A 24,920-nucleotide genomic window follows, 5' to 3' on the forward strand; every position below is an offset into this window, starting at 1 on the left:
AGATTTAAAAGGAAGACGTAGATTCTACCCAAAAAACTTATATAACGTGTTATAATTACTGTTAAGAATAAGGTATTACACGGTAATTTAAAATGGCAACCGGTTGGCCACAATGTCAGACTGAAGGTCCAATATAGTGTATTCGCTTAGATGATATAAAACATTTATTCTGCAGCCGGCGAGTGTACAGTTGATTCCACAAATTAACAACAATGGTATTACGGCTTGGTTCGTGTATCGTAATATTAGTGATAAGCCTTTGCGATGTTGGAGTGGCCAAATTAGCACGTAAGTAAATATACTGGTTTAAGTGTTGCAAATAAGGCACATCTATAGGTTCAAGTGTGTCAAGTTTATATTATGTCATTATTTCGATCGCTTTCGAGCTATTGGTGAGGTAGTTTTTTATTGCAGTTTTGTTTTATATCACTGTTCAACCCCGTGGTTCAACGCGTCATGGAATTTCTATTTATAGCTTATAGAAAGATGTCCTAAAATTGTTGATGTTTTTTTTTATATCATTAATTATAATCTTTGTTTCGCGTGATAGAGTGGGCTAACAAATTAGGGACTTATATTAATAATTAAAAAAATTCTTCGGGAAATAAGATCCTTTTTCTTATTTTATTCTCGTTGCTATTTTAATATTATCCATACACATAAATTTAAATCTATAGTGTGAATTTTTTACTTAGTACAAAACTAAAATCCCAATTTTTGTCTGTCAGCTTATATCTGAAACGCTTAAATGAAATTTACTGTCACTGGGAAATAGCTAATATTATAGGGTAATTTTTATATTTCTGATATTTAAAAAAATATTTGTTGTTCCGCAAAAAAAAAGATGAATTTGTGACAGAATTTGAAGGTGATACCTACCTGTAGGAAGCTCCTTTGCACAGGATGCCGGCTAGATTGTGAGTACCACGACGGCACCATTTTCTGCTGTGAAGCAGTAATGTGTAAGCGTTATTGTTTCGGTCTAAAGGGCGCCGTATATAGTGAAATTACTGGGCAAATGAGAGTTAGCATCTTATGTATCTAGGTGACGAGCGCAATAGTAGTGCCGCTAATAATTTTTGGGGTTTTTCAAGAATCCTTAGAACTGCATTCCTCGTCATTCCTCCTGCTCGTCTCGTCCCTTATTTTCATAAAAAAATCTATGTGGGTGACATCTCAACCATAATTATATTATAGTTAAGATTTCTAGTAACACCACGGCTGCTTCCCGCCAAGGAATAAATACCTCATTGCTATAAATCGAATGATGAACAGAATAAAGGGGCGAATAGTATATTCAATCACAATTCTAAATTAATTGAGCTTAAAATCTTAGTTTGTTAAAAGGCATAAAAGGCATTTATTTTCTCAAAATTGTTTCCTTTAGAATTGTTTTTGATGCCATTTCTAATATACCAGATACTACTACCGCTTCTGAAACAAGTGACGCTCTGGGAGATATAAAGCGGCGCAAGAAACTCTCCCATCATTCTTTTTTTGCGCTCTTTTTAATGAAATAAGTATACAATATTGTACTGTCATTGCTATTGCTATGAAATAATCATAATATAGTCCCAGGCTGTCCGATCACTTAGATATTCAGCTGTGGAGTAGTAGGATTAATAATATATTTAGGTAAATAATAAAACATTTAGGTAAATTTATTTATTTATTTAGTTTTCAGTAATTAATTTATGAAACGTTTTTGTGATTTTTTTATTTCATATTTGGTAAGACGTATTGTTATTTTTTTATAGTTATTTGTGTGGTTGTGACAGAAACACATTTTCTATACTATTCTATACTATACATATTGTAATGCAGATTCAGAATAGATTGACTCAGACATAAAATATGATTTCTTTTAAAACTAGAAATCTTTTTTTATTATTTGTTAGGGTTCCGTAGCCAAATGGCAAAAAACGGAACCCTTATAAATTCGTCATGTCTGTCTGTCCGTCCGTATGTCACAGCCACTTTTTTCCGAAACTATGAGAACTATACTGTTGAAACTTGGTAAGTAGATACATTCTGTAAACCGGATTAAGATTTTTTGCACACAATCAGAAAAATCAATAAATTATGTGGGTCCACATATTTAGAAATGAAACACATTTTTTTTTTACCAAATCCATACGTGTGGAGTTGTCTATGGATAGGTCTTCAAAAATAGTTGGCACGGGAGACATTTCCAAAGGGGTCAAATGTCTCCCTCCCTGCAACTCCTAAAATAAGAGAAGGACAAAACTAAAAAAAATATGATGTACAAAGCAAACATCCACCGAAAATATTCTGTTACTTGTTGCTACGGAACCCTTAATGTCGAGTCCGACTCGCTCTTGGCCGCTTTTTTTTTGTGGCACAAGCAGCTATAACAGCTATACACAAAACAAATATTATTTTTATAGTATTAGTAACTAGCAGAGAAATAACTACATTCAAAGCAATTGTTTATAATACTCGCTGCCGACAAAGTATTCCAATAATTACTTAATGACAACTTTATAATGATGCAACAATATCATTAAAACTAGATGATTTTTTATCTTGAAGTCACTAACAATAACATCAGCTCTACACAGACCTATTACTCGAATTTGACGACTGTATAGCCGAGTGGTCAGCGATCCTACCTACTAAGCTAGAAGTCCCGGGTTGGAATCCCGGTAGGTGCAAGCATTTATATGATGAATATGGATGTTTGTTTCCGAATCATGGATGTTTAAATGTACTTATGTATGTTTATATGAATTTATGTATGTTTAAGTAAGTTTATTGTATCAAATATATCAAAGTCTGGTAACACATAACACAGGCTATATATGCTTAACTTGGGGCAAGATAACTTGTGTAAAAAGTGTGTCTTTATCTTGAAGTCACTAACAATAACATCAGCTCTACTCAGGCCTGTTACTCGAAATTTCGCTGCAACCATGGAATTGCAGCTATTCATTGATAACAATTGGGTGATTATATAATATCACCAGTGGGAGGCTCCTTTGCACATTTATAGGTACCACATCGGCGCCTATTTCTGCCGTGAAGCAGTAATGTGTAAACATTATTGTGTTTCGGTCTGAAGGGCGCCGTAGCTAGTGAAATTACTAGGCAATGAGACTTACCATCTTATGTCTCAAAGTGACTAGCGCAGTTGAAGTGCCGCTCAGAATTTTTGGGGTTTTTCAAGAATCCTGAGCGGCACTGCGGGCGGGACGTATCAATTACCATCAGCTGAACAATGTGCTCGTCTCGTTCCTTATTTTTTATAAAAAAAAACATTAATATATACATATTTTTATTAATATGCAGTCAAATCTGCTAGACTAAAATAATGTTCAAAACCTTTCAGACACCAAGATAATATTCTAGTTTTAACTAAAAAAAAATTTTAATTTATTAAAATCTCAGCAAATTAAATAACTATCTTAGGCGTTAATTGTCACTGCTTGTCCTAGAGGTTTCTTAGGCAACAAGCAGGCCTATTCTAAAACTGACGATAATTCGTAGTTTAAGACCTGAAATAACTTTGAAGACCCAAATTTCACTCTAGTTATAACCGTTTTTCTCTAAATTAATAAAACTAGCAGTTTAAAGAAGATTAAATATAATAGTGTATAATATAAAACGTCGAATGGTCGTTGCACTTATTATATTTCAAATCACATGCTGTAACTGAAAAATCATAAATTGACCATAGAATATTCAGTTTAAATCTTAGCATTCGGTTAATATTACCATGTAGAAAACAAAATGTCATCTAGTGGTTGTCTTTATTTTTTTAGTCATCAATTATAATTAATTAATAATTATTCTAACCTTTAATTACGACTCGTACAGTCTGGTCACCCGCCCTCGCCTTATGTTCAAGGTCACTGGCATGTGTTAACACCTTAAGGGGTAAGCGGGAATGTAAAACTGGCCTATTACTTAAGCCACAATAAGTGTGACAAAATGCAATTATTTGCGACTAAATCCAATAAACACTTTAGAAACCGTAGCTCTCGCCGACGTTGTTTAAAAATTATAACTAATTATGAAAAAAGAAACACCCACGAAGAAACGCAATTGTATAATAATTTACCAGGTACTCTACAAAAATTTAAACGTCAAAAGATCTGAGTGTCTGCAGTCGTTAAGAAAACGAATAACCTTCATAGTTCTCAAAAAATATCACTAAAACCACATTCTTCATTAATAATTATTAATGTTGACTTAAATTTCACTTTAAACCTTTTTATCGCGCAGTACAGCTATCATTAATACAAGGCTTTTTAGTCGAAAAGCGACACCAAAACCAATTGTCAATAAAAACATTATTATAAAATCACTTACTTAAGTTATAACCCTGACCAGTTTACTTAGTGGACAAATTTACTCTTATAATTACGATATGCTAGTTATTGTACTTGAACTCATAACCTAGATGCCAATTAATTTTATTATAAACCTGTCTTGCATCTTGTATAGAATGAATAACAATTAATTCCGGGTAACCATAAAATATAATAGATGTAATAATATGAATTCAATTAAAATTTAAAATTATAAATCAAAACAATTTAAATAAATCAATTTGAGGTCGTCAGTTGGAGCAAAAACTAGATCTTCCTGTTTGATGATGTTAATAAATGCACACAGTAGGATTCTGTATTGTACAAAATGATATTGGCACTGTGTAATATTAAAATACTATTGGAGACGAAATACTACCTGAGGCGTGCTGAGCATTTCATTTGGTAGGTATTGAATGGATCTAAATTGTCACACTAAGCTATGAAACGTTCGTTTTCGTAAATTCAACTCGAGTCGTCTTAGGGAGCAAAATTTAGAAATGATAATAAAATTTATTGCCTTGAAGTAATGAATATAAAAAATCAACTTTTTATATATATAAAATATTCATAAATTAATTATTCAAACAGAACAAATCTTATAACTATATTTACAATACTATGATTACATAAAATTAAAACTATCATTACGGGGAAGCGTACCAAGAATACTGGCAGCATTTCCACGTTGGATAGCTAGGCTGATCCGTTGACCGAAATAGCTGTCAGCGCTTGGGTTACCAGGTAGCCTTATTGAGGCGAGAAGATAGTACTTTGTACATTCACCGCGCCTCTGCGCCCAACGGGCCACGTGTCTGGACACTAAACGGCACAAAGATGTAAGACTAACTGAGACCGATATATTTGTGACGCTTGCTGTCTTCGGCAGACGAAACAGCAGCCCTAGGACCAACTGATATAACTTGGACATGAGAAGGAGCCAGAGTGTCGATGCAACTCGCTTCAAATCAAAATCAAATCAACTTATTAGAAACATACATTTGGATTAAGGGGAATAGGCTCAGCTTATTCTGCTTGAAATATTTTATATAATATATCCCCATCTCCCTAAGGTTTGGGATACATTGTAAGGAGAGGGCAAAGTAATAACTATTACAAACTTTTTTTTAAATGTATCAACCTCGTTATTTATGAGTGTATTTGTGAGCGTGAGTCTGAATCTACCAGTGTACTCTATCATCATCATAATCTTATCAGTTGCAAGACTGCTGGACGAACGCCCCCCCAAAGACGTCCACGAGGATCGGTCCTGCGCTGCCCTCATCCAACGTATTCTAGCGAGATTGAACAGATCACCTGTAAATCTTGTGGGGGACCTACCAACAGTACGTCTTCCGGTACGTAGTCGCTATGCGCCGAGGACTTTGCAGCCATCTGTCCGTTGAACTATGTGCCCTGCCCACAGCCACTTCAGTTTCTCAATCATTTAGGCTATGTAAATGACTTAGGTTCTCCTACGGTTCTCCTGAATTCTGGTTTGATCTCGCAGGGAAACTCCGAGTATAGCTCTCTCCACTGCTCATTGAGCAACCATGAGTTTTCTCATCAGGCCCATAATTAGCGACCACGACTGTGTGCCGTAAGTCATCACTGGCAATATACACTGGTTAAAAAAACTTCGTCTTTAGACACTGTGTTATTTGGGACGATAACATTTTACGGAGCTTTCCAAACGCTGCCCGTCTGAATTTGGGTTCGACGAGTGACCTCTTTCGAGAAATTGGACCTGCCTTACCGTCTTCCGGCTGATATGATGATAATACCTTTACTTATTTACTGTGTATGCGATATACATATACTGCACTCACTCGATACTCTAGTTTTTTTTGTGATTTATCATTTTTTTTTCTTTTTTTATACTTACACAAGACGTATAATTTTAAAACATTTGAGTAATTTCTGTGCATCACTTTTCATGCATTGTATAAAATGTAATGTAAAATACTGAGACTGTAAATATACTCGCCAATCAATTGTAATTTGGAATCCAGAGTTATACCAAGAAATACTTACAGCAGATTCTAACGGTTTTATCACCTCTCCGTTTAACAAAATACTTGCATTTACATTTTTGACATTTGCTACAGTAAATTATATATATTTCGTTTTCTTGCTATTTAACAATAGGTTATTAGCGCTAAGCCAGTACACGATGTCAGATAGAATATAGTTCACTTCATCATACATAGCTTGGTATCTTTTCACTTTGAAAATCATTGAAGTGTCGTCCGCAAACAATACTACCTTATGTTTTTGCTCTGTACGATTAGGAAGATCATTTATATGGATAAGGAGAAGGAACAGTCCAAGAATAGACCCTTGTGATACCCCCAAACTGAGAGGAGTCCCAGGATATCTCCTGCCATTCACGTCGACCCTCTGAATTCTATTGTTTAAATATGAATTCAGAAGATCGAGCGCAGTTCCTTTTATGCCATAGTGACATAGATTCCAGACCAGCGTTGAATGTTAAACACAGTCAAACGCCTTAGATAAGTCACAGAAGATGCCAAGTGCATTTTGCGATTCCTCCCAGGCATCAAAAATATTCAAGATTAGCAACACACCTACATCCGTTGTTGAACGTCCCCCACCAGTACAGCGAAATTCTTTCAAATAAAGTAGCTTACGAGAGTTAAAGTATTTTTTCTTAAATTTTACTGAGGGTTGGCAAAACCGACACAGGACGATAGTTATTCGCGCCACAAGAGCATCCCGACTTAAATGAGTTTCTTGCCACATCTTCTCGTGAAAGCTCAACATTTTATGAAATTTTACAACATTTTAGAAATGTTGGTGAATACTTTGAAATTCATAAGTGGTACTTTGACCTAGTTGAACAAATAATTTAACTTTCTTTCCTCCAATCGAGTCTACTTTTTGACTTTTTTACCAGTCCTCCTCCTTTGCACAGGATGCCGGCTAGTCTATGGGTACCACAACGGCGCCTATTTCTGCCGTGAAGCATTACTGTGTTTCGGTCTGAAGAGTGCCGTAGCTAGTGAAATTAATGAGAAAATGAGACTTAAAATCTTATGTGACGAGCGCAATTGTAGTAACGCTCAGAATTTTTGGGGTTTTTCAAGAATCCTGTGCGGCACAGCATTATAATGGGCAGGGCGCATCAATTCCCATCAACTGAACGTCCTGCTCGTCTCGTCCCTTATTCTCATAAAAAAAACGCGATAATCATTCCTGATCGATATTATATTAAGAGAGTTAATATTAGATATAAAGGTCATACATTAAAATTAAATTGCGGATATTTCATCATCAAATCCGCGATCATTCTTCTTACTGAAACCTTTATTAAATTCGCTACATTTATGACAATAAAGTAATGAATTAAATAGTAATACTAATTTCCTCTATAATTTTTTTTTATCTGAATATACAAGGTCGAACTACTGCACAGTCCTAAATATGGAAACAAATACATTAATAATTCTCTTAATCCAACACGTTCTTGAATCTTGACCGTCGTCAAATAAAAATATAGCTTATGATTGACCTTGAACTCTAAAATACTCACACATATATGCTAATTGCTTTATGAAACATTTTTACGACGTCCTTTGTTGTGTCGTGTTAGATTTTATGTTGTATAATTGCAAGCATAAAGTAGCGTGTTTTATTACAGCTGCTAAAACATCTAAATCTTAGTGTTATCTTTATAAATAAAATTATAGACATTTCAATTTGCGCATCACAGAAAAACTACTGCATAGATTTTAATTATGTCTTCTAAACTTTATTCCTTAGACACTTGGCCCATAAGGGCCATATATAAATACAAATAATAATATTATCTATCAAATTCTCGTGTCGCAGTGTTCTCGCGCACTCCTCCGAAACGGCTAAGATGAATTTTTTTTCCATATCGGTTGGGTCTGATAATCGGCTAACATTTATTTTTATACCCCTAAATGATAAGGGTGACCCCAAACCTAAACACTTTATTTATGTTTTTACATTTTATTAACACACAAGATTTTTCGAACTTTTTTGAATTTTCACCCTTCTTCGATCAACAAGGATTACAATAATTCTATTTCGATAAATTTTATGTACGACAATTTGGTAGGTCTGAGAATCGGTCGTCATCTATTTGTATACCCAAAAATTTTAATTACTGATTTTTTTTTTAATACTGCAATTGGCAATACAACGTTTGCTGGGTCAGATAGTAATAAAAAAAATTATAGAGGTTTTAATTAAAGCGCACGGAAAAACTGCTGGATAGATTGTAATTAAGTCTTCTAAGTTTTATTCCTTAGACACTTGGCCCTTATCTAAAAAGAATCATTGTATATAAAGTTATTGAAATTTTGAGAAACAACGATTTTTATAAGCATAATTATATGTCGCAGGTATCAGCCAGTTTTAACATAAACTATTTATAGTAACTTATTTTTAACAATAACACGTGTTTTAAAAAGTATTTTATTTAAAATATGAACTAATTAACCTCATCACCTGTGTGTTTTCTTTGATGCTATCTTCCCTTCTCTAAGATGTTTGAGTAGAATCCGAAAGCCCCCAAACGAATATTTTAGAACTAACAATATTTTTCGGAAATGATTTTTACTTACTTTCTTAAAATTTTCCTTTAAATTATCATACAATGCTCGCATAAGGTTTTATTTATATTTAGATTCCGGCCCATCGTGGATTCAGCTGTAATATATAGCGGTATTTTATATTATAGCAAGCGAACACTATTATGCACGTTTTTTATGGAAGGGGAATATAACCTAGAATACCTATGTGTTTAAAAGATGCCTGAACTTATGTGATCACCGCTGACTCTTGTAACACCAGAGGAATCACAAGAGCATGGCCGCTCATTTAAGCGTAATGTCATCACATCATCATATCAACCGGAAGACGTCTCCTACGGATTTCCTAATTTCTGATTCGATCACGCAGGGAAACTCTGAGAATAGCACTCCCTCTCCAATACTCTCCGAGCGACCATAATCTCATCTTTCTCATGAGGCCTATAGTTAGCGAACACGTCTCACATAAGTTGAATACCTTCGTGCCTTCGTCTTGAGAGTTTTGTGGTATTTGGGACGAGAAAATTTTACGGAGCTTCTCAAACGCTGCCTATCCGAGTTGGAGAAACGTACATATGAATTCAAAAACCGAAAACATGGGAACATCAACACTTTGTGGGTGAGTATTGAAGTGGGGGAACCGTGTTAAGAATCAACGGTTCTACTTATTGCGACCGAACGTTTTTTTAACGTGATGGTATGGTATGGGGGGACTTCCTATTTGGACTTCTAAATTGGGTCCATATTTTTACCTTACCAGTATGTCCATAGAATTAGAATCGCCCTATTTATTACTTTCGTAGAAATTTGCCCGTTAGACTGCCAATCCTATACATTCCATTCTCTGTTAATCATTGTGTATGCGATGATATGGTAGTATTATTGCACCGTATGCGACGGGCTCAATTGAGATTTCTTTAAATACCACAAGTAGGTCAAAATATTCAAGTAATATTTAAGTGGCAAAACCATTTATAGGCATGTATATTCTTAAGCTATAAATATATGATCGGATTTGATACGGTCGGACCATCGGACGATCCGGTGAGCGTTCTTCTTCGTACTTCGCACAAATTAGTCCGCCGTCGTGCTTAGTACGGTCCGGACGGTAATTATAATAATTTTGTGGGATGTAAAATGCGAAATACCACTGAATATGGTCCGGTACCAGATCGTACTTGTACGATCATATGTTTAAGCTATGAAGAAGAAGACGGTGAAGAACTACAATGATTAATTTAGGAACCTATTGTTAGAATAATGTTGACTGGTTATTTTTGGTATGGGTTAAGAAGACATAAGTCGTTAAATACTTTGAAACGATGGTCCAGAAATTCCATTATGTCATTTGTCCATCCACACTAGCTTCTAGTATCTCTCTCAGGCCAACCGCTTGTGTGAAGTTGACAGTGTCCTTGATAGAGCAGACTCTTACAAACTTTGTTGGGTGTTTATATCCTCCAATATTTTCCAATCGGAATTTTTATAAATACAAACATACCGATTAGAGGAAGTTACGTTTCATTATTTATGCAATGATAATAAAAACAGACGTAAAAGGCCATTCAGAAGGCAATGACGGTAAACCACTGCTTTTGTTGCGTCCTAAGGTAATATCTAAACATATAATAAAATCAAAAGCGTTCCGTGTCTGTATATTCAATATAGTTTTCCTTAAAAACAATGAATTAATCTAATCATGTCCTTAAACTGAGCCTAATTTATTCTATACTAGATGATGCCTGCGACTTTGTCCCCGTAGATAAAGGATTTTTTAAAATAATAAGCGAAATAAATTCGAAATTCAAGTTCCGGTTCCCTTTTTCGATCCCGTTTCCAACATATTATATGAATCTTATTTCGATGAAGATTGCTATGGAAAAATAAACCTACTATTGGTACAATTATAGGTAATTGACGTGAATTTCTAGCTTTTCACAAATCCCGCGGCAACCATAAATTTTTCCGGCATAAAATGTATTCTCCTTTCCCAAGCTCTAGACTATCGCTGTACCAAATTTTATCAAAATCGGTTCAGTAGCTCCGGCGTAAAAGCGTAAAAAACAAACTTACATTAACATTTATAATATTAGTACTGATGTCTCACTAATTTTCTGCTACCTATACAAGCATTATTTAAAACTTGCGATCTATATAATATCTATATACCAGTTCATAATTGAACAATGAACTTTATTACTGTTCATTATCAAATCATTTTTCTAACCTGTAATTGCAAAATATGCTAATTTTCCTTATTATTGGATGTTAATTTTGTAAATTGTAATTTTAGTAATTTTTAAATAAATTTTCTTGTTACTATTCTATTGCCCTTTAGTGAGTGTTTAATGAGCTGGATATTAATATAAAATAAACAAATTAGTAAGTCGAATGACGTCAGGTCCGTATACACAATTTAAGAATAACCAATCAAAACCAAAAAGCAAACGATGACCCAGACGTTGATATGGCAAGGTTCCATTCCTGCTGCAACGCGCGGGCTAGGCCTTGTCATTAGCGAACGGAAAGCATTGATAGGACTCTCAACTATTTTTTATGGAAAAGGAAAACAAACTAGCGTACGGGTCACAGCAGGGAGGTAACAGCTATAGGCCTGTAGTTTGCTGGATCCGAACTGTCGCCTTTTTGGATCGGTTGGACAAGGGCTGACTTCCATGAGTCAGGGACTGCGCCTTTTGAATATGAGTGCCGGAACAAACGCGTTAGCACCGGCGTCAACTAAGAGACACACGTTCTAAGCACGATTGGAGAAATGCCATCCGGCCCGCTCGACTTCCTTACTGAAGTGTACTTCAGGCGGTGTTTTTCCGTTGTCGTCAAGAGTCGAGTTGGAGGCAAACAGAGCGCACAAAAGATCGGCTTTCTTTTTTGCCGTATAGGCCAGGGTGTCATTCCTCATGTACAGCAGCGGCAGGGACGGCTGGTTGAAGTTACCAAGAGCAGCTTTCGACAACGACCAGAACTTGCGTGTTCCAGTCGGTCGGTAACTGGAAATCTGCTCGCCGATTTTGACGACGTGCTTCGATTTCGCACGGGCGATTTGGCTCTTTAAAAATCTAGAGGCACGGTTATATTTCCTCTGTAGAACTTTGCAGTCCGGATCCTTTGATCCCAGCGCCGTCACCCAAGTTCGATAAGCCTGTAATTTGTAGGAAATCTTTCACTCACTTCACCAAACACACTCGTTCTCTCCTGTTCGCCTTCATTCGTTATTGATATTTGAATCCGGCTTTATAATATTGTATTGAAAATGACTTCAATTTCGTGGTTGAACTTTAAAACAGAATTACCCAGCTATCTGTGTCAACGATTATTAACCGTGTTCGATCCGCTGTAATTCCTATTAATGACATCAAATCATAGACTTTATATCTACTAAAATTATCTACGATATTTCATGACATTTAAACGTTATACAAAACAAGGTATACGCTTTGTCTATTTTATTTAAGGTGCATCAATTGACGACCTACATAGCCGAGTGGTTAGCGACCCAACTTAGCTAGAGGTCCCGGGTTCGACTCCCGGTAGATGCAATAATTTATGTGATGATTATGGATGTTTGTTTCCAAGTCATGGGCGTTTAAATGTATTTATATACAATAAATACGTTTAAGTAAGCATATCGTATAAAATATATCGTTGTCTTGCAACCCATAGCACAGGCTATGCCTAATTAGGGGCAGGATAGTGAAGATAGAAGTGCATCAATTGACGACCCCTATAGCCCAGTGGCTAGTGACCCTGCCTACTAAGCTGGAGATCCCGGGTTCAAATCCGGTAGGTGTAAACAGTTACATGATGAATATGGATATTTGTTTCCAAATAATGGATTATATGTAAGTATGTATAAGTATGACTGTATATTATATTAAATATATCGTTGTCTTTCAACCCATAGCACAGGCCTAATGTGGCCAAAATACAAATTGTGTAAAAGTGAGTCAATATTATAATTATTATTATTTCTTCAACTGTTTTAGGGAAGACATAATGTCCTAAATAACACAATGCGATATTTTTCTTCGTCATCACAGGATTTATGTTCTACATGTAATACAATCGTATTAAACATAGAGTTAAAATTTAACTAAATAAACAGCTCGATATGCCGACGGTTTAATAGTACCAAAAATACGGACTTAATACGGAAAATATAATATTTTGATGCTTAAAAAAGCACAACTATATAACAGTCTTTCAAAAGATATACCAAATAATCACCCTTAGATCATTAATATGTCTAGAAAGACTATAACAGTTGTGAAAACGTCGAAAAAGTTGAGTTTAGAGTAAACCTCTATTTTGAGCAATTTACGCACAATACCACAAAGTACTTGTCTCGTACTCGCGACTTGTATGAACAAGTCGCGAGTGTAAGACGTAGCTTGTCACGTACACTAAAGTTTTAAGCCTGGCCTGTTTATATCGGTTGTTTAACAGCAAGAGACTCTTATCTAGACGAATAAATTCTCTAAGGAATCACCCTCAGAAGCAATGTCAATATTATATTAAATGAAAATCGCTTATAACTCGTACCACAACCCAAGGAACGACTTATAAACCAGTTATGAGTTGCTACTTTGTATTTTTCTAATAAGCTCGTTTACTCGTGATTGTTAACTGTCATTTTGCTATTGTGTCGTATCAGTGTGTCCTCACACCGGATTATTGTATTATTAACCACCATTTCTTAGTACTTACCTCATATTCTCACCAGATAATTAAAAAAATTAACCTTTTTTATTTAACTTGTACTCTCTTGTAAGTGATTTTTTTGTCTTTTTTTAATGACAATAAAGGACGAGACGAACAGGATGTTCAGCTGATGGTAACTGATACGCATACCATTACAATGCAGTGCCGCTCAGGATTCTTGATAAACCCAAAAATTCTTAGCGGCATCACAATTATTGCGCTTGTCACCTTAAGACATATGATGTTAAGTCTCATTTGCCCAGTAATTTCACTAGCTACGGCGCCCTTCAGACCGAAATACAGTAATGCTGCAATATGGAATTACTGCTTCACGACAGGAATAGGCACCGTTATGATACCCATAATCTAGCCGGCATAATGCGCAAAGGAGCCTCCTACTGGTCAAATTAATTATATACTATTATTGCTTTATTGCAAATAATGAATTTCATAAGTCGTAGCGCCAAAAGGAAGGTAAAATGGGCCAAGGATACCCCCCTTGCTGCCGATCTATTGAGCCTACTAAGACGTCTATTTCAACAAAACTAATAATCAAATTAGGTTCAGATACTGTTCTTATTTAGTATACTTTCTGTTTTATTTAACACATTATATACATAGAAAACTCAAATCATTTGTATAATTATGGATTTCCGCAAAGTAACGCCTACTTCAATAAAAAAAATACTTTCTGTTGTAAAAGTTTGTTAAGGAATAATCGACAATGTACTATGTATAATGAAACGCCCGCATAACCTTTCTATTGGGCTGTCTTAGTTTAAGCTCAGCAAAATCTCAGCTGTCAAATAACTATAAATGCTAAATAAAAGATTGCACTAAGCATCTAAGCCTGAACTTAGCTGAGTTTAAAGTTAGTAAAGTTTGAGCAAAGTCTGTGTATGCTCTACCACAGATTGGCAATGGAGCGACCGCCCTCAGGCTATTTAATAGCCTGGTGGCGGTAATAAGTTTAATTGTACGATATTAACATATTTTTCATGGAAAAAAGAAGCCCCCTGAGTTTGTTGCGCCCGTTCTTCTCAGGTCTGAGGCATACTTTTTGGAATGGGTAGTTCTTGACTTTCAATAAGATATCACATCCTAATTTGAACAAAAGTATTTGAATTTGAATATAGATCTCAGCCTTAGATAGTGAAAGGCGTCAACACTGGAGCGTATTTTCTAATTAGTCATCGTCCATTTGTACACATATATACTTGTACATTATATCTTTATGGTTTTACGGTATCGATTTCTGAATGAACGTAGCGTTTACTCAATTAAAGGTAATTACCGAATTAGAGTATTCGGGCACAATCGAATTTCGAATTTGCGGACATCGCTCAATCTGGAAATCCATTTTGCATATTGGTTAGTTTATAGGGATTTTATTAATTCCTAATGCAATGGTTATTTTACGTTACGTTACTGGGTGGATTTGCTGTATTTTCAAGCATATGCTATTCGCACGTATAAATTACATGTTTTTTCGTGTCTTCTCTATACTTAATAGACAAAGTCAAAAGTCAAAGTCAAAATTTTTTATTGACATTCAATCAACAGATTTCTCGTCAAGGTCAAACACTAAAAGTTTACACATATGCATTTTGAAAATAATGCAATCTAGCAAAATAATACAAGGTTGAACCATAAAACTTATAAAAAGTAACAACTATAATACTATTTAATTCCATATTGGAATATCGTTTACGTATTTATCTTTTAATAGTAAGCCATAATCATTGCAGTAAGCCTTCGACATGAGTCTGCGTTCAATAAATGATTAATTAAATCTATTTATTGATAATCAAGTAACACTTTTGAGTAATTTATTGTCAAATTAAATATCATTGCATGCAAAAGAATATTTTATTTTACAGAGCCTAGTATATTTCAGCCAACCGCTGAAGAAAACAGCTTATCCATACAGATTATGTGAGTAGCTTGGACAAAATAGGAGAAGATCCTCTTAAGTCACTTTGATAAAAAATATTTCACAAAATTCACTTGTATGTATATGTTAGATAGTATGTAAACACGAACGTGTTTACATACAACATATCGAAGAAAAATGGCGGGGATTCGAATAACCTACTTTGTTTTTACGGCGACGTTCTGGTAGTGTGGAACGCGCGTAAACGAAAATGTTCTTTTTTTGAAATTCATACAGATACCACGCATCAAGCAATAAGAATGTGGCTGTCTGTTGAAACTCTTTGCGCAAAAAGAACAAAAGAGGGTTGTTGTAAAATTCAGTACAACATTACAACACTCGTTTGGATGATGTAGTGGTTATAAGGAAATTGGGTGTTCTAATGTTGGCAATAAGCTAACTGTTTCAGAATCTTAAATAAAGGATTTAAAGCATGTATATAAAATGAACTTGCTTATGCGGAGTATTACGTATGTACATATATTTATACATAAAGGCGCACCTTTAATAAGTGCCTATCTAATAGCTGGCAATATTCTTGTAATTCCTCTGGTATTGCGTGACAGAATGAACGAAGGCTTGTGAGGCGAAGAATGCGCGTGTTTATTGTAAGATTCCATAACACCTTAGGTATATAATCTTACTTATTACTAAAAACATTGTCTTTAATCTTGAGTATGCAATGCTTGAGGAATGATTAATGTTTGAAATATTTAGTTAAAAGCTTATAAATGATTTATAAATGAATATTAAATAATTATGCAAATATTTAAATCCGCAACATTTTCGTCTTAATGAGAAATCGTAGATTTTTTTGTTTGTTTCACATTATTGTCATAAATCATAGTTAATCTCTGTATATTATTTCTCGAGAGAGTTTTTCCTTATAACATCCATGATAAATCATCAATATTATCAAATATTATTTTATACTTAATGTGCGCTATAGACAAAAATAGAAATATTTTTAAAATTAAGGCTCTGGTTCACGCCAACGACCTCGATTCACGAGCGCAACTCCGCACAAATCTAATTCGTGTGAAAGTCTGCGGTAACCTGCCTCCCGTCGCCCACACACATACATGCGGACGGCCCTTTGCAGTGAATATAGTATAAAGTCCCTAATATCCAAGTTATATTTTTTTTACTTCTAAAACGTTCACTTTTTAGAGGAAATAAAATAGCTATTTTTCTATTTAGAGCGATAAAAATATCAACAATTGTTTAGAAGCAGTAGCAAATTTAAAGTTGAATACAGCTTCACTTCAATAATTTTTGTTACACGGTATTTTAAGTTGTACAAAATTTTTAAACTTTCTGATTGCAGATTACATATCAGACCCTAACATATTATTTTTTAATCTCCCAGCTAACTCATTGCAGAGCATTAGGCCCTCAAAGATGATCATTTCACGATACCAGGTGCCTTAAGTATTTATCACAAAAATAATTATGCAGTCCACTTACAAATAATTAAACATTTGAAAGCAATAAACATAAAAACTCGTTTCCTTTCGTATCTCATAAAACAATTAAACGAAAAGATAACTCTTACAATAATCCATTTTTTAAAGTCAAATGATATGTTTTTATTTCAGCTGATTTCATTCACCCGTGCAACCAAACTACAAAAGAATGTCTCGTAAAAGCAACCCAAGATGCAATTCCTGACTTTGTGAAGGGCATTCCTGACCTAGGTCTACCATCACTGGACCCGTTTGTGATTGATAAGCTGGCGATTCCCTTAAATGGACTGAAAGTAACATTTTATCAAGGCAAAGTAACCGGTTTTCGGAACTGCATTGTCGACAATGTTATGTAAGTAATTCAACGAGTTTTGCTTGCTATTATTATTTTTTTCATTTTATGATAAAACCTAAGTTTTGTAATTACAATCCTTAGGCTCATAATCAATTTAATTTTAACTTAATTTTGTCTATTAGCACTATTATTATTCTCTCTATTAAGGGGAAGACACTATCTTCTTGTATTCTTTACACTAACTTCAAATTAATTTCACTAATCTCTTGTACTATATTACACTAGCTTTTCACTACATTAACTCAAAAGATTTATGCTATTAAACAAAATACCTACTTTTACACAACAATAATTACTTACAATAAACTTTTTTCACCAGTGGGAGGCTCCTTTGTACAGGATGCCGGCTAGATTATGGGTACCACAACGGCGCTTATTTCTGCCGTGAAGCAGTAATGTATAGGCATTACTGTGTTTCGGTCTGAAGGGCGCCGTAGCTAATGAAATTGCTGGGCAAATGAGACTTAACATCTTATGTCTCAAGGTGACGAGCGCAGTTGTAGTGCCGTTCCAAATTTTTGGGGTTTATCAAGAATCCCGAGCGGCACTGCATTGTAATGGGCAGGGCGTATCAATCACCATCAGCTGAACGTCCTGCTCGTCTCGTCCCTTATTGTCATAAAGAAAGACAAAAAAGTTACAAACAATAGAGTACAAGTTTAATAAAGGTTCATTTTTTAGTTATCTGGTGAAAATATGTGCTAAGAGATGGTGGTCAATGATACAATAATCTGGTATGAACTAAAATAATCTGGAACGTTCTGCTCGTATAGTCCCTTAGTTTCATAAAATTTCATCGCATTCACAGATTATCGCCACCATATTTTATTGCCGTTTGCCAAATTATCAGCAGTCATGTATAATAATAATAATAATAGTGACACACTTTTTACACAAATTATCTTATCCCAAATTAAGCATCTATAGCCTGTGTTATGGGTTATAAGACAACGATATATTTAATACAAAATACTTACTTAAACATACATAAATTCATATAACATACATATAAACACACGTAAATACATTTAAACATCCAGGACTCGGAAACAAACATCCATATTCATCATATAAATGCTTGCACTTACCGGGATTCGAACCCGGGACCTCTAGCTTAGCAGGGAGGATCGCTAACCACTCGGCTATACAGATCGTCATATGTATAGACAACTCAATAATGGGCATTAGGCCTGCGCCTATATAACCATCAATTAACTTGATAATTTTACTAAGCCTCTTGTGATAAAGCTTTATTTCCGAAACTACTACTAAAAATTTGCTTAGTTCGTATTAACAAGTTTTATTTAGTTCCTGCACCCGATGACTAGATGACGTTTGAAATTTCCAAAACCAAAAAATGAAAACTATAGAGAAACCGAAAGATCAATTTTGAAATAGAAACGGTGAACTCAAGAGCAACTATAACTTCGAAACGAGTTGTTCGTTATTTTATGCCGAGGTGCAATATAAGTGCAACTAGTAACACACTACTTCTAACTTGTCTAGAGTAGTGTGTTATAGGGTTTAACAGCTCTGTGTAACCGTAGTGTGTCCTAAACTTTACTTCTATCATTCATTTTAAATCTGTTATTTGATTTCTAATGGCCATTTTCAATAACGTGTCTTTATTTACGGGTACATTGCTGTCACCGTTTAATGACAATATCTTATCTATCGATAGTTATGTCCAATCCTACTAATATTATAAATGTGAAAGTTTGTATGTCTGGATGTATGTTTGAACTTCTTTAACGCAAAATCTACTGAATAGATTTTGATGAAACTTTACAGTAATATAGCTTACACACCAGAATAACAAATAGGCTATTATTTATAAAACTATAGTGTGAATTATACAAAATATAAAAGAAGTGTGATTGTTACTAATGAATACAACTAGCGCCATCTCTTATCAACTAGCAAGGAAAAGATCAATACAATTTATATGGCAAAACAACGTTTGCCGGGTCAGCTAGTATAGTTATAGTACAATGCTTTATGTCAATAGATTATTGAAATGTAAATAAGTGTAAAAGTACAGATTTGTCTACGTCTAGTAACTTAAAGTAAAGTAACTTAAATCCTTTAATACCTCTAAATTCTTAGAATTTTATCTGTGTCCATGTTCATTAGTCCAAATCACAATTTTAATTTAACTCAGACGTCTAGCAAAGTATTTCTTTAAGTTCTCTGTTTTAATTAAATTAATTTAATCAACGCAGCTAGAAGGAATTGTAACAGCGTGCGTTCAACATTTACGAATTGCTATATTTTATGTAATCTTAATTTCTTTGATATAATTGTGTAAAGCGTAGATAAAATCAGCATACAATCGTTTATGTATTCGTTTGATTAATTATACTGTTACTGCAATGTTTGTTTTGGTTTTCGTTTATTTTAAATAACTACTTAATATTAATTGCAACAAAAAGTATTCTCTCATCACATGAATAAAATATACTTCATTTTATTGCTGCATTGTTTGTAAAGAAGTTTGAATATTACGATAATATTATTAGATATACATACATCTATTCATTCTTTCTGTATTTTTTATTCTTACTACACTTTACTCAGTCTCTCTCTTGCCTAGTTAAAGGAGGCTTGACCGATCTTTATGCAAATTAATGTTAAGTATTGATAAGAATATGAAATTTAGTAAATTAAGTGTCGAAGCAGTAACCCAACCAGAATCACCAGGAAGATAGAAAGAATATAAACACACTGCGATTTAAGAAACAAAAATTATTGTATGCGTTTATTTTAACAAAATTAATCTCAGGAGCCCTTTTACTACTTTTTATGTACTATAGAAGTTTCTATGTAGAGGTAGTGTAGTACACTACCAATATACGAACTTCAATTATTTTCCTCTTCAAAAGAAGAATTGCACTATCTTGGAAAAAGTATTGGGGATACCGAGAAATTAGAAAGAAAGAAGAAATTCTATGAAGTCGCTCTGCTACCGTCTCTCATATGGCTGCCAGTCTTGGGCGAAAAGAAAGATTGCCGTCAGCCAAAGAAAAATTTAAAGGAGCATACAAGGAATCCGAACTACAGACAAAATAAATAATAAATATATTAAAATGAGAAAAAGCTAAGCTCACTGATGTTATAGTAAGGAACAGACGGCAGAAATTTGGCTGGGCAGGTCATATATGCATATTAGACGACTTAAAATGGGCGAAAAGAGTTACGGAATAGATACCATGGGAAGAGGGAGAGAAAAGAGGATATGGCGTGACATTTTTACTCAAAGAGTTGGACCGCACTGGATGAGCCAGAGATAGCTCGTATTAGAAAGATTTAGAGAAGGAGTGAGGGGAAGCCTTAGCTGAAATGGAAACTACTACTTATTAATATTACCGAATTGTTAATCACAATGTAATCGAAATGAATACTTTTTTATTTATAATGGACAATTTATTTTCAGATCAGAGTTGGAAAAACGGCATTTCGTATTAGAGTTCCATTGCAACTTAACCATAAAAGGCCAGTATGACGCCGTTGGACAAATTCTGGTATTTCCTATCAACGGAGAAGGTGATGCTAAAGTGAAACTTAGTAAGTGTACAGAAATTTAATATTATATTTTAAAATATCAATGATAGTTCATAGACTTGCTTTCATGTTACGCAAACATATTCACGTGATAAATTATTAAGCAAGTGTGATATTTAAAATTATGAAATGTATAAATTATTTTTACTTGTATAATAATATTATGTAGCATTTCAACAAAAAAAGTTCTTGTTGAGTTACAATTAGTATGTCATACATAGAAGCTATGAGGGTTTGAAAATACAATGTAATGCTTTCAGAAAAGGGTTAGTGGTCTGCTTGAGTTTCTTGCGCCCGTTCTTGTCAGGTCTGAGGCATGATATTTCAACAGGGTGGTAGATTTTGACGTTCAATAGATTTTTAATTTGAAAGCCAGTGATAGTCAAAGTCAAATAATCTTAGCTCATTGGTTAACTAATAAAAATATATTTTAATGATTCCATGAGCAGAATCGACTAGAAATATCCTACCGTACTATATAGGTTTAAGCACTCTCATATGCTACACTTTATAACGCGCAGGCCAAATCACATGTAGAGTATTGCCACAGTATAAATATCGTCTAAAGCAGTAAGGAAACTACATATAAACGTTAGATATAATGCACGCATACATAAGCTGGCAGGTGTAATAACACTGCGATGTCCGCTTAGTACTGTCTATGTGTGCCAGCGGCGTTTCTGTTGCATGTGCCTAGTTTCTTTACTGTTTTGATGCATATATATATACTGTGGTATTGCTCTCAACTCTGGTCTATTGCAACCCAATATCAGCCCGAGCCATTTGACCCCATTGGATTGACGCAGAGCTACTTGGATTCTCGGATAAAATGAATGAGGGGCTGAATGTTCAATAATGTCTCGTGGCACGTAATCCCTTATCAAGTGTGTTTTGTCACTTTCTAACTGTGGGAAAAAGCGAAGTATATTTCATTAGGAATTAATAGAGTTGTTTCATTTGAGTGATACAGAGATACAAGTGGGAGGCTCCTTTGCACAGGAAGCCGGCTAGATTATGGGTACCAAAACAGCGCCTATTTCTGGCGTGAAGCACTAATGAGTAAACATAACTGTGTTTCGGTCTGAAGGGCGCCGTACCTAGTCAAACTACTGGGCAAATGAGGATTAACATCTTATGTCTCATGGTGACGAGCGCAATTGTAGTGCCACTCAGAATTTGAAATTATAATGGGCAGGGTGTATCAATTACCATCAGCTGAACGTCCTGCTCCACTCGTCCCTTACTTTCTTAAAAAAAATTGGAATACTTAGGAATTGTTACATTTTATTCCTGCCGTCGCATTATATAAACTCTTATGATTCTTCTAACATTGTAAGAAATCTTGAGGTGGCATTTGATCATTAATGTATGTAACCCGAAGGAAATGTTTTCCAAAAAAAAACTGAAATAATATTTAATTTTTCAGCAAATTTGAGAATGAAAGTCGACATCAACACAAAATATATAAAAGACAATAAAGGTGTAAATCATTTCTCTATAAAGAATTATAAATACACATTCGATTATGGAGATAAAGTAACATTCGATTTACAGAATTTGTTTAAGGAAAGCAAGGAACTAAGTAAGTTTACATCAAAAGTTTTCACATTTGACTTAGATTTAAGATCTTTCGGCGTCACGTATCTGTAGAGCATACAAGAATATGCAAGGATCAACCAGTATAGGTTTCCTACCAATTTGCGTTCCGTATTTTATTTCCATGTTCAAAATAATTATAAAACTGTCTTCCAAATACTTTTCTTTAAAACATAACAAATTGTTAAGATTTGCAAGAGCGACATCTTAAGTCAATTTTCTAATATGCAAATATTGGGATTGAGCAGGTTATCGACTGTAAAGTAGATTCTGTAGATGAAGCCCAACCTCAGAATTGAACAAAGCATACAAGACTTTATGACGATACGTCACTTGAACGGTTAGCTCAGTTGGAAGAGCACTCGCACGAAACGCAAGAGGTCGTGTGTTCGCGTCTCGCATCGTTCATAAAATTTTGTTATCAAATTTTATTTGTATAACTTTGAAATACTTCAATAACGATTTAATATTTTTGTTGTTAGAAACAATACACAAAGTGTCTTTTATGTTTTGAGAGGAAAAATATTAAAGTATTTCCTATATGAATAATGATATGTGAATTGTATTCTTTCAGAGGCATTTAATGAATTTACAGCAAGGACTAGCGTAGTTCCTAATCACATTATAAGGGTGCTGACGTGTCCCGTCACCCACAAAATTAATTATGCGTCAAAAGCCCGCACCTCTACATTAAAATCATAATCAAAATCTTAAGCCAAAAGCTCATTATTTTTTTAACTTCATTAATTTGGAGTTCTGGTTTCCTCTTATTTAATAATAATTCATATTAAAAATAAATAAGAAAATTTTCTTCCACTTTAAAAGCGAAGTAGTTGGAAGACAGATTATTGTTTACTACACTACTAGTAAGAGTAATGAAATTTGCTGATAGTTGGTACAAAGTGATAATTTTGAAAATCATGACAAGTGTCATCAGAATTACTTGTCCTGAAATTTTTAACCGACATAAAAACATTGTGTATATGCTTTTTCTTCTCGAATTCAGTTTTATATAATTTTTTTTCCTCTACCCTTAAAATACTAATATAGCAATATCTACGCCATTATTGAGAACTGTTTTAAACTTAAAATCTTATACATATATTTGTAGTAAAGTTTTCTTCATTTATTTTTATTTTCAGGTAATACAGTTTTAACATTCTTAAACGAAAACTGGAAGACAGTCGCTGAAGAGTTCGGGAAGCCAATAGTCGATTATGCCGTAGAGCTAGCTATAAGAACAATTGAAAAATTCTTCCTCGTGGTCCCTTACGAGGAATTAATTAATATACCGATACCACAGAATTAAATAAATCAGCAAGCTAGTGTAATTCATATATATAATCTGCCAAAGTTATTCGATTCCGTGTTTATACTGATTCTTTTACCCCTTTGGGTAAAATTATTATATTAAGACAATTCAAATAAAACTTTAAAACGTTTATAAATAGTTCTTTTTTTTATTATAATTATTTATTGAAGTGTCTCGAAGAGCTGTTATTATGCTAGTGTGGGTGCGGTTATGAGGGATACCATACCACAACTTTTTCTCCCTTAAATAATCATTTATTGCCACAAATACTTTTATAGTATCGTTTTTTAGTTATTTATGCAACTGTTGTGTAATAAGGGGTAATAAAACACGAATGTGGATATTTTGAAAATAGTATCACATGAGTGTTTTAATACCTAATTATCAACAGTTGCATACAAGACTTTATCTACATCCAGAATATGAATGCTCTAAAAGATTTTGAAACAGTTAGCTTAATGCTAACATTAAAACACCAGTCCTAGTAGTAATCTAATATCATTCATTACTGATTATATACAAATAAACTTATTAGTGAAACACTTATTAATGAAACAATTATTTATTTTAGTATTAATTTACATTTTGTATAGTGCAATAATTCAAATTCACACGAATATAATGTTCTTTTGCAGCGTTTAAAATGAATCGCTCATTTTTTGTAAACAAAACAATAAAAATGGCGGGGATTCGAATAACTTAATTATTTTTACGGCGTGCGACTTCTGGTAATGTGGAACGCGCGTAAACGAAAATGTTATTTTTTTTTAAATTCATACAGATACCACGCATCGAGCAAAAAGAATGTGGCTGTCTGTTGAAACTCTTTGCGCATGAGGGGATCGAAAAAAAACATAGGAGTGTTGTTATGAAATTCAGTACAACATTACAACACTCGTTTGGATGATGTAATGGTTATTAGAACATTGGGTGTTTTAATGTTGGTAATAAGCTAACTGTTTCAGAATCTTTAATAGAGGATTTAGAGCGTGGGTAGATAAATACTTATAAACAACGCACGACGGCATTTTTAAAATATTTTATTGCGACTCAAACTGATCTGTCAG

The 24,920-nt window shown here is 34.1% G+C and overlaps 2 protein-coding genes across 4 annotated transcripts in view; both read left to right on the plus strand.

Moving 5' to 3' along the window:
* Window positions 1–24,920, plus strand: part of LOC126975257 (cuticle protein 16.5-like) — a 351,637-nt gene that overhangs the window by 171,373 nt on the left and 155,344 nt on the right. The window lies entirely within an intron of this gene.
* On the plus strand, window positions 172–23,989 carry LOC126975252 (circadian clock-controlled protein daywake-like). Its single transcript, XM_050823057.1, has 5 exons — window positions 172–288; window positions 17,162–17,381; window positions 20,818–20,948; window positions 22,372–22,527; window positions 23,684–23,989. Exons 1-5 carry the CDS (start codon window positions 213–215, stop codon window positions 23,848–23,850), a joined length of 750 nt encoding a protein of 249 aa, XP_050679014.1. The 5' UTR covers window positions 172–212; the 3' UTR covers window positions 23,851–23,989.

Source organism: Leptidea sinapis, chromosome 35 (genome assembly GCF_905404315.1).
Source record: "Leptidea sinapis chromosome 35, ilLepSina1.1, whole genome shotgun sequence".
In the NCBI taxonomy this organism is placed as follows: Eukaryota; Metazoa; Arthropoda; class Insecta; order Lepidoptera; family Pieridae; genus Leptidea; species Leptidea sinapis.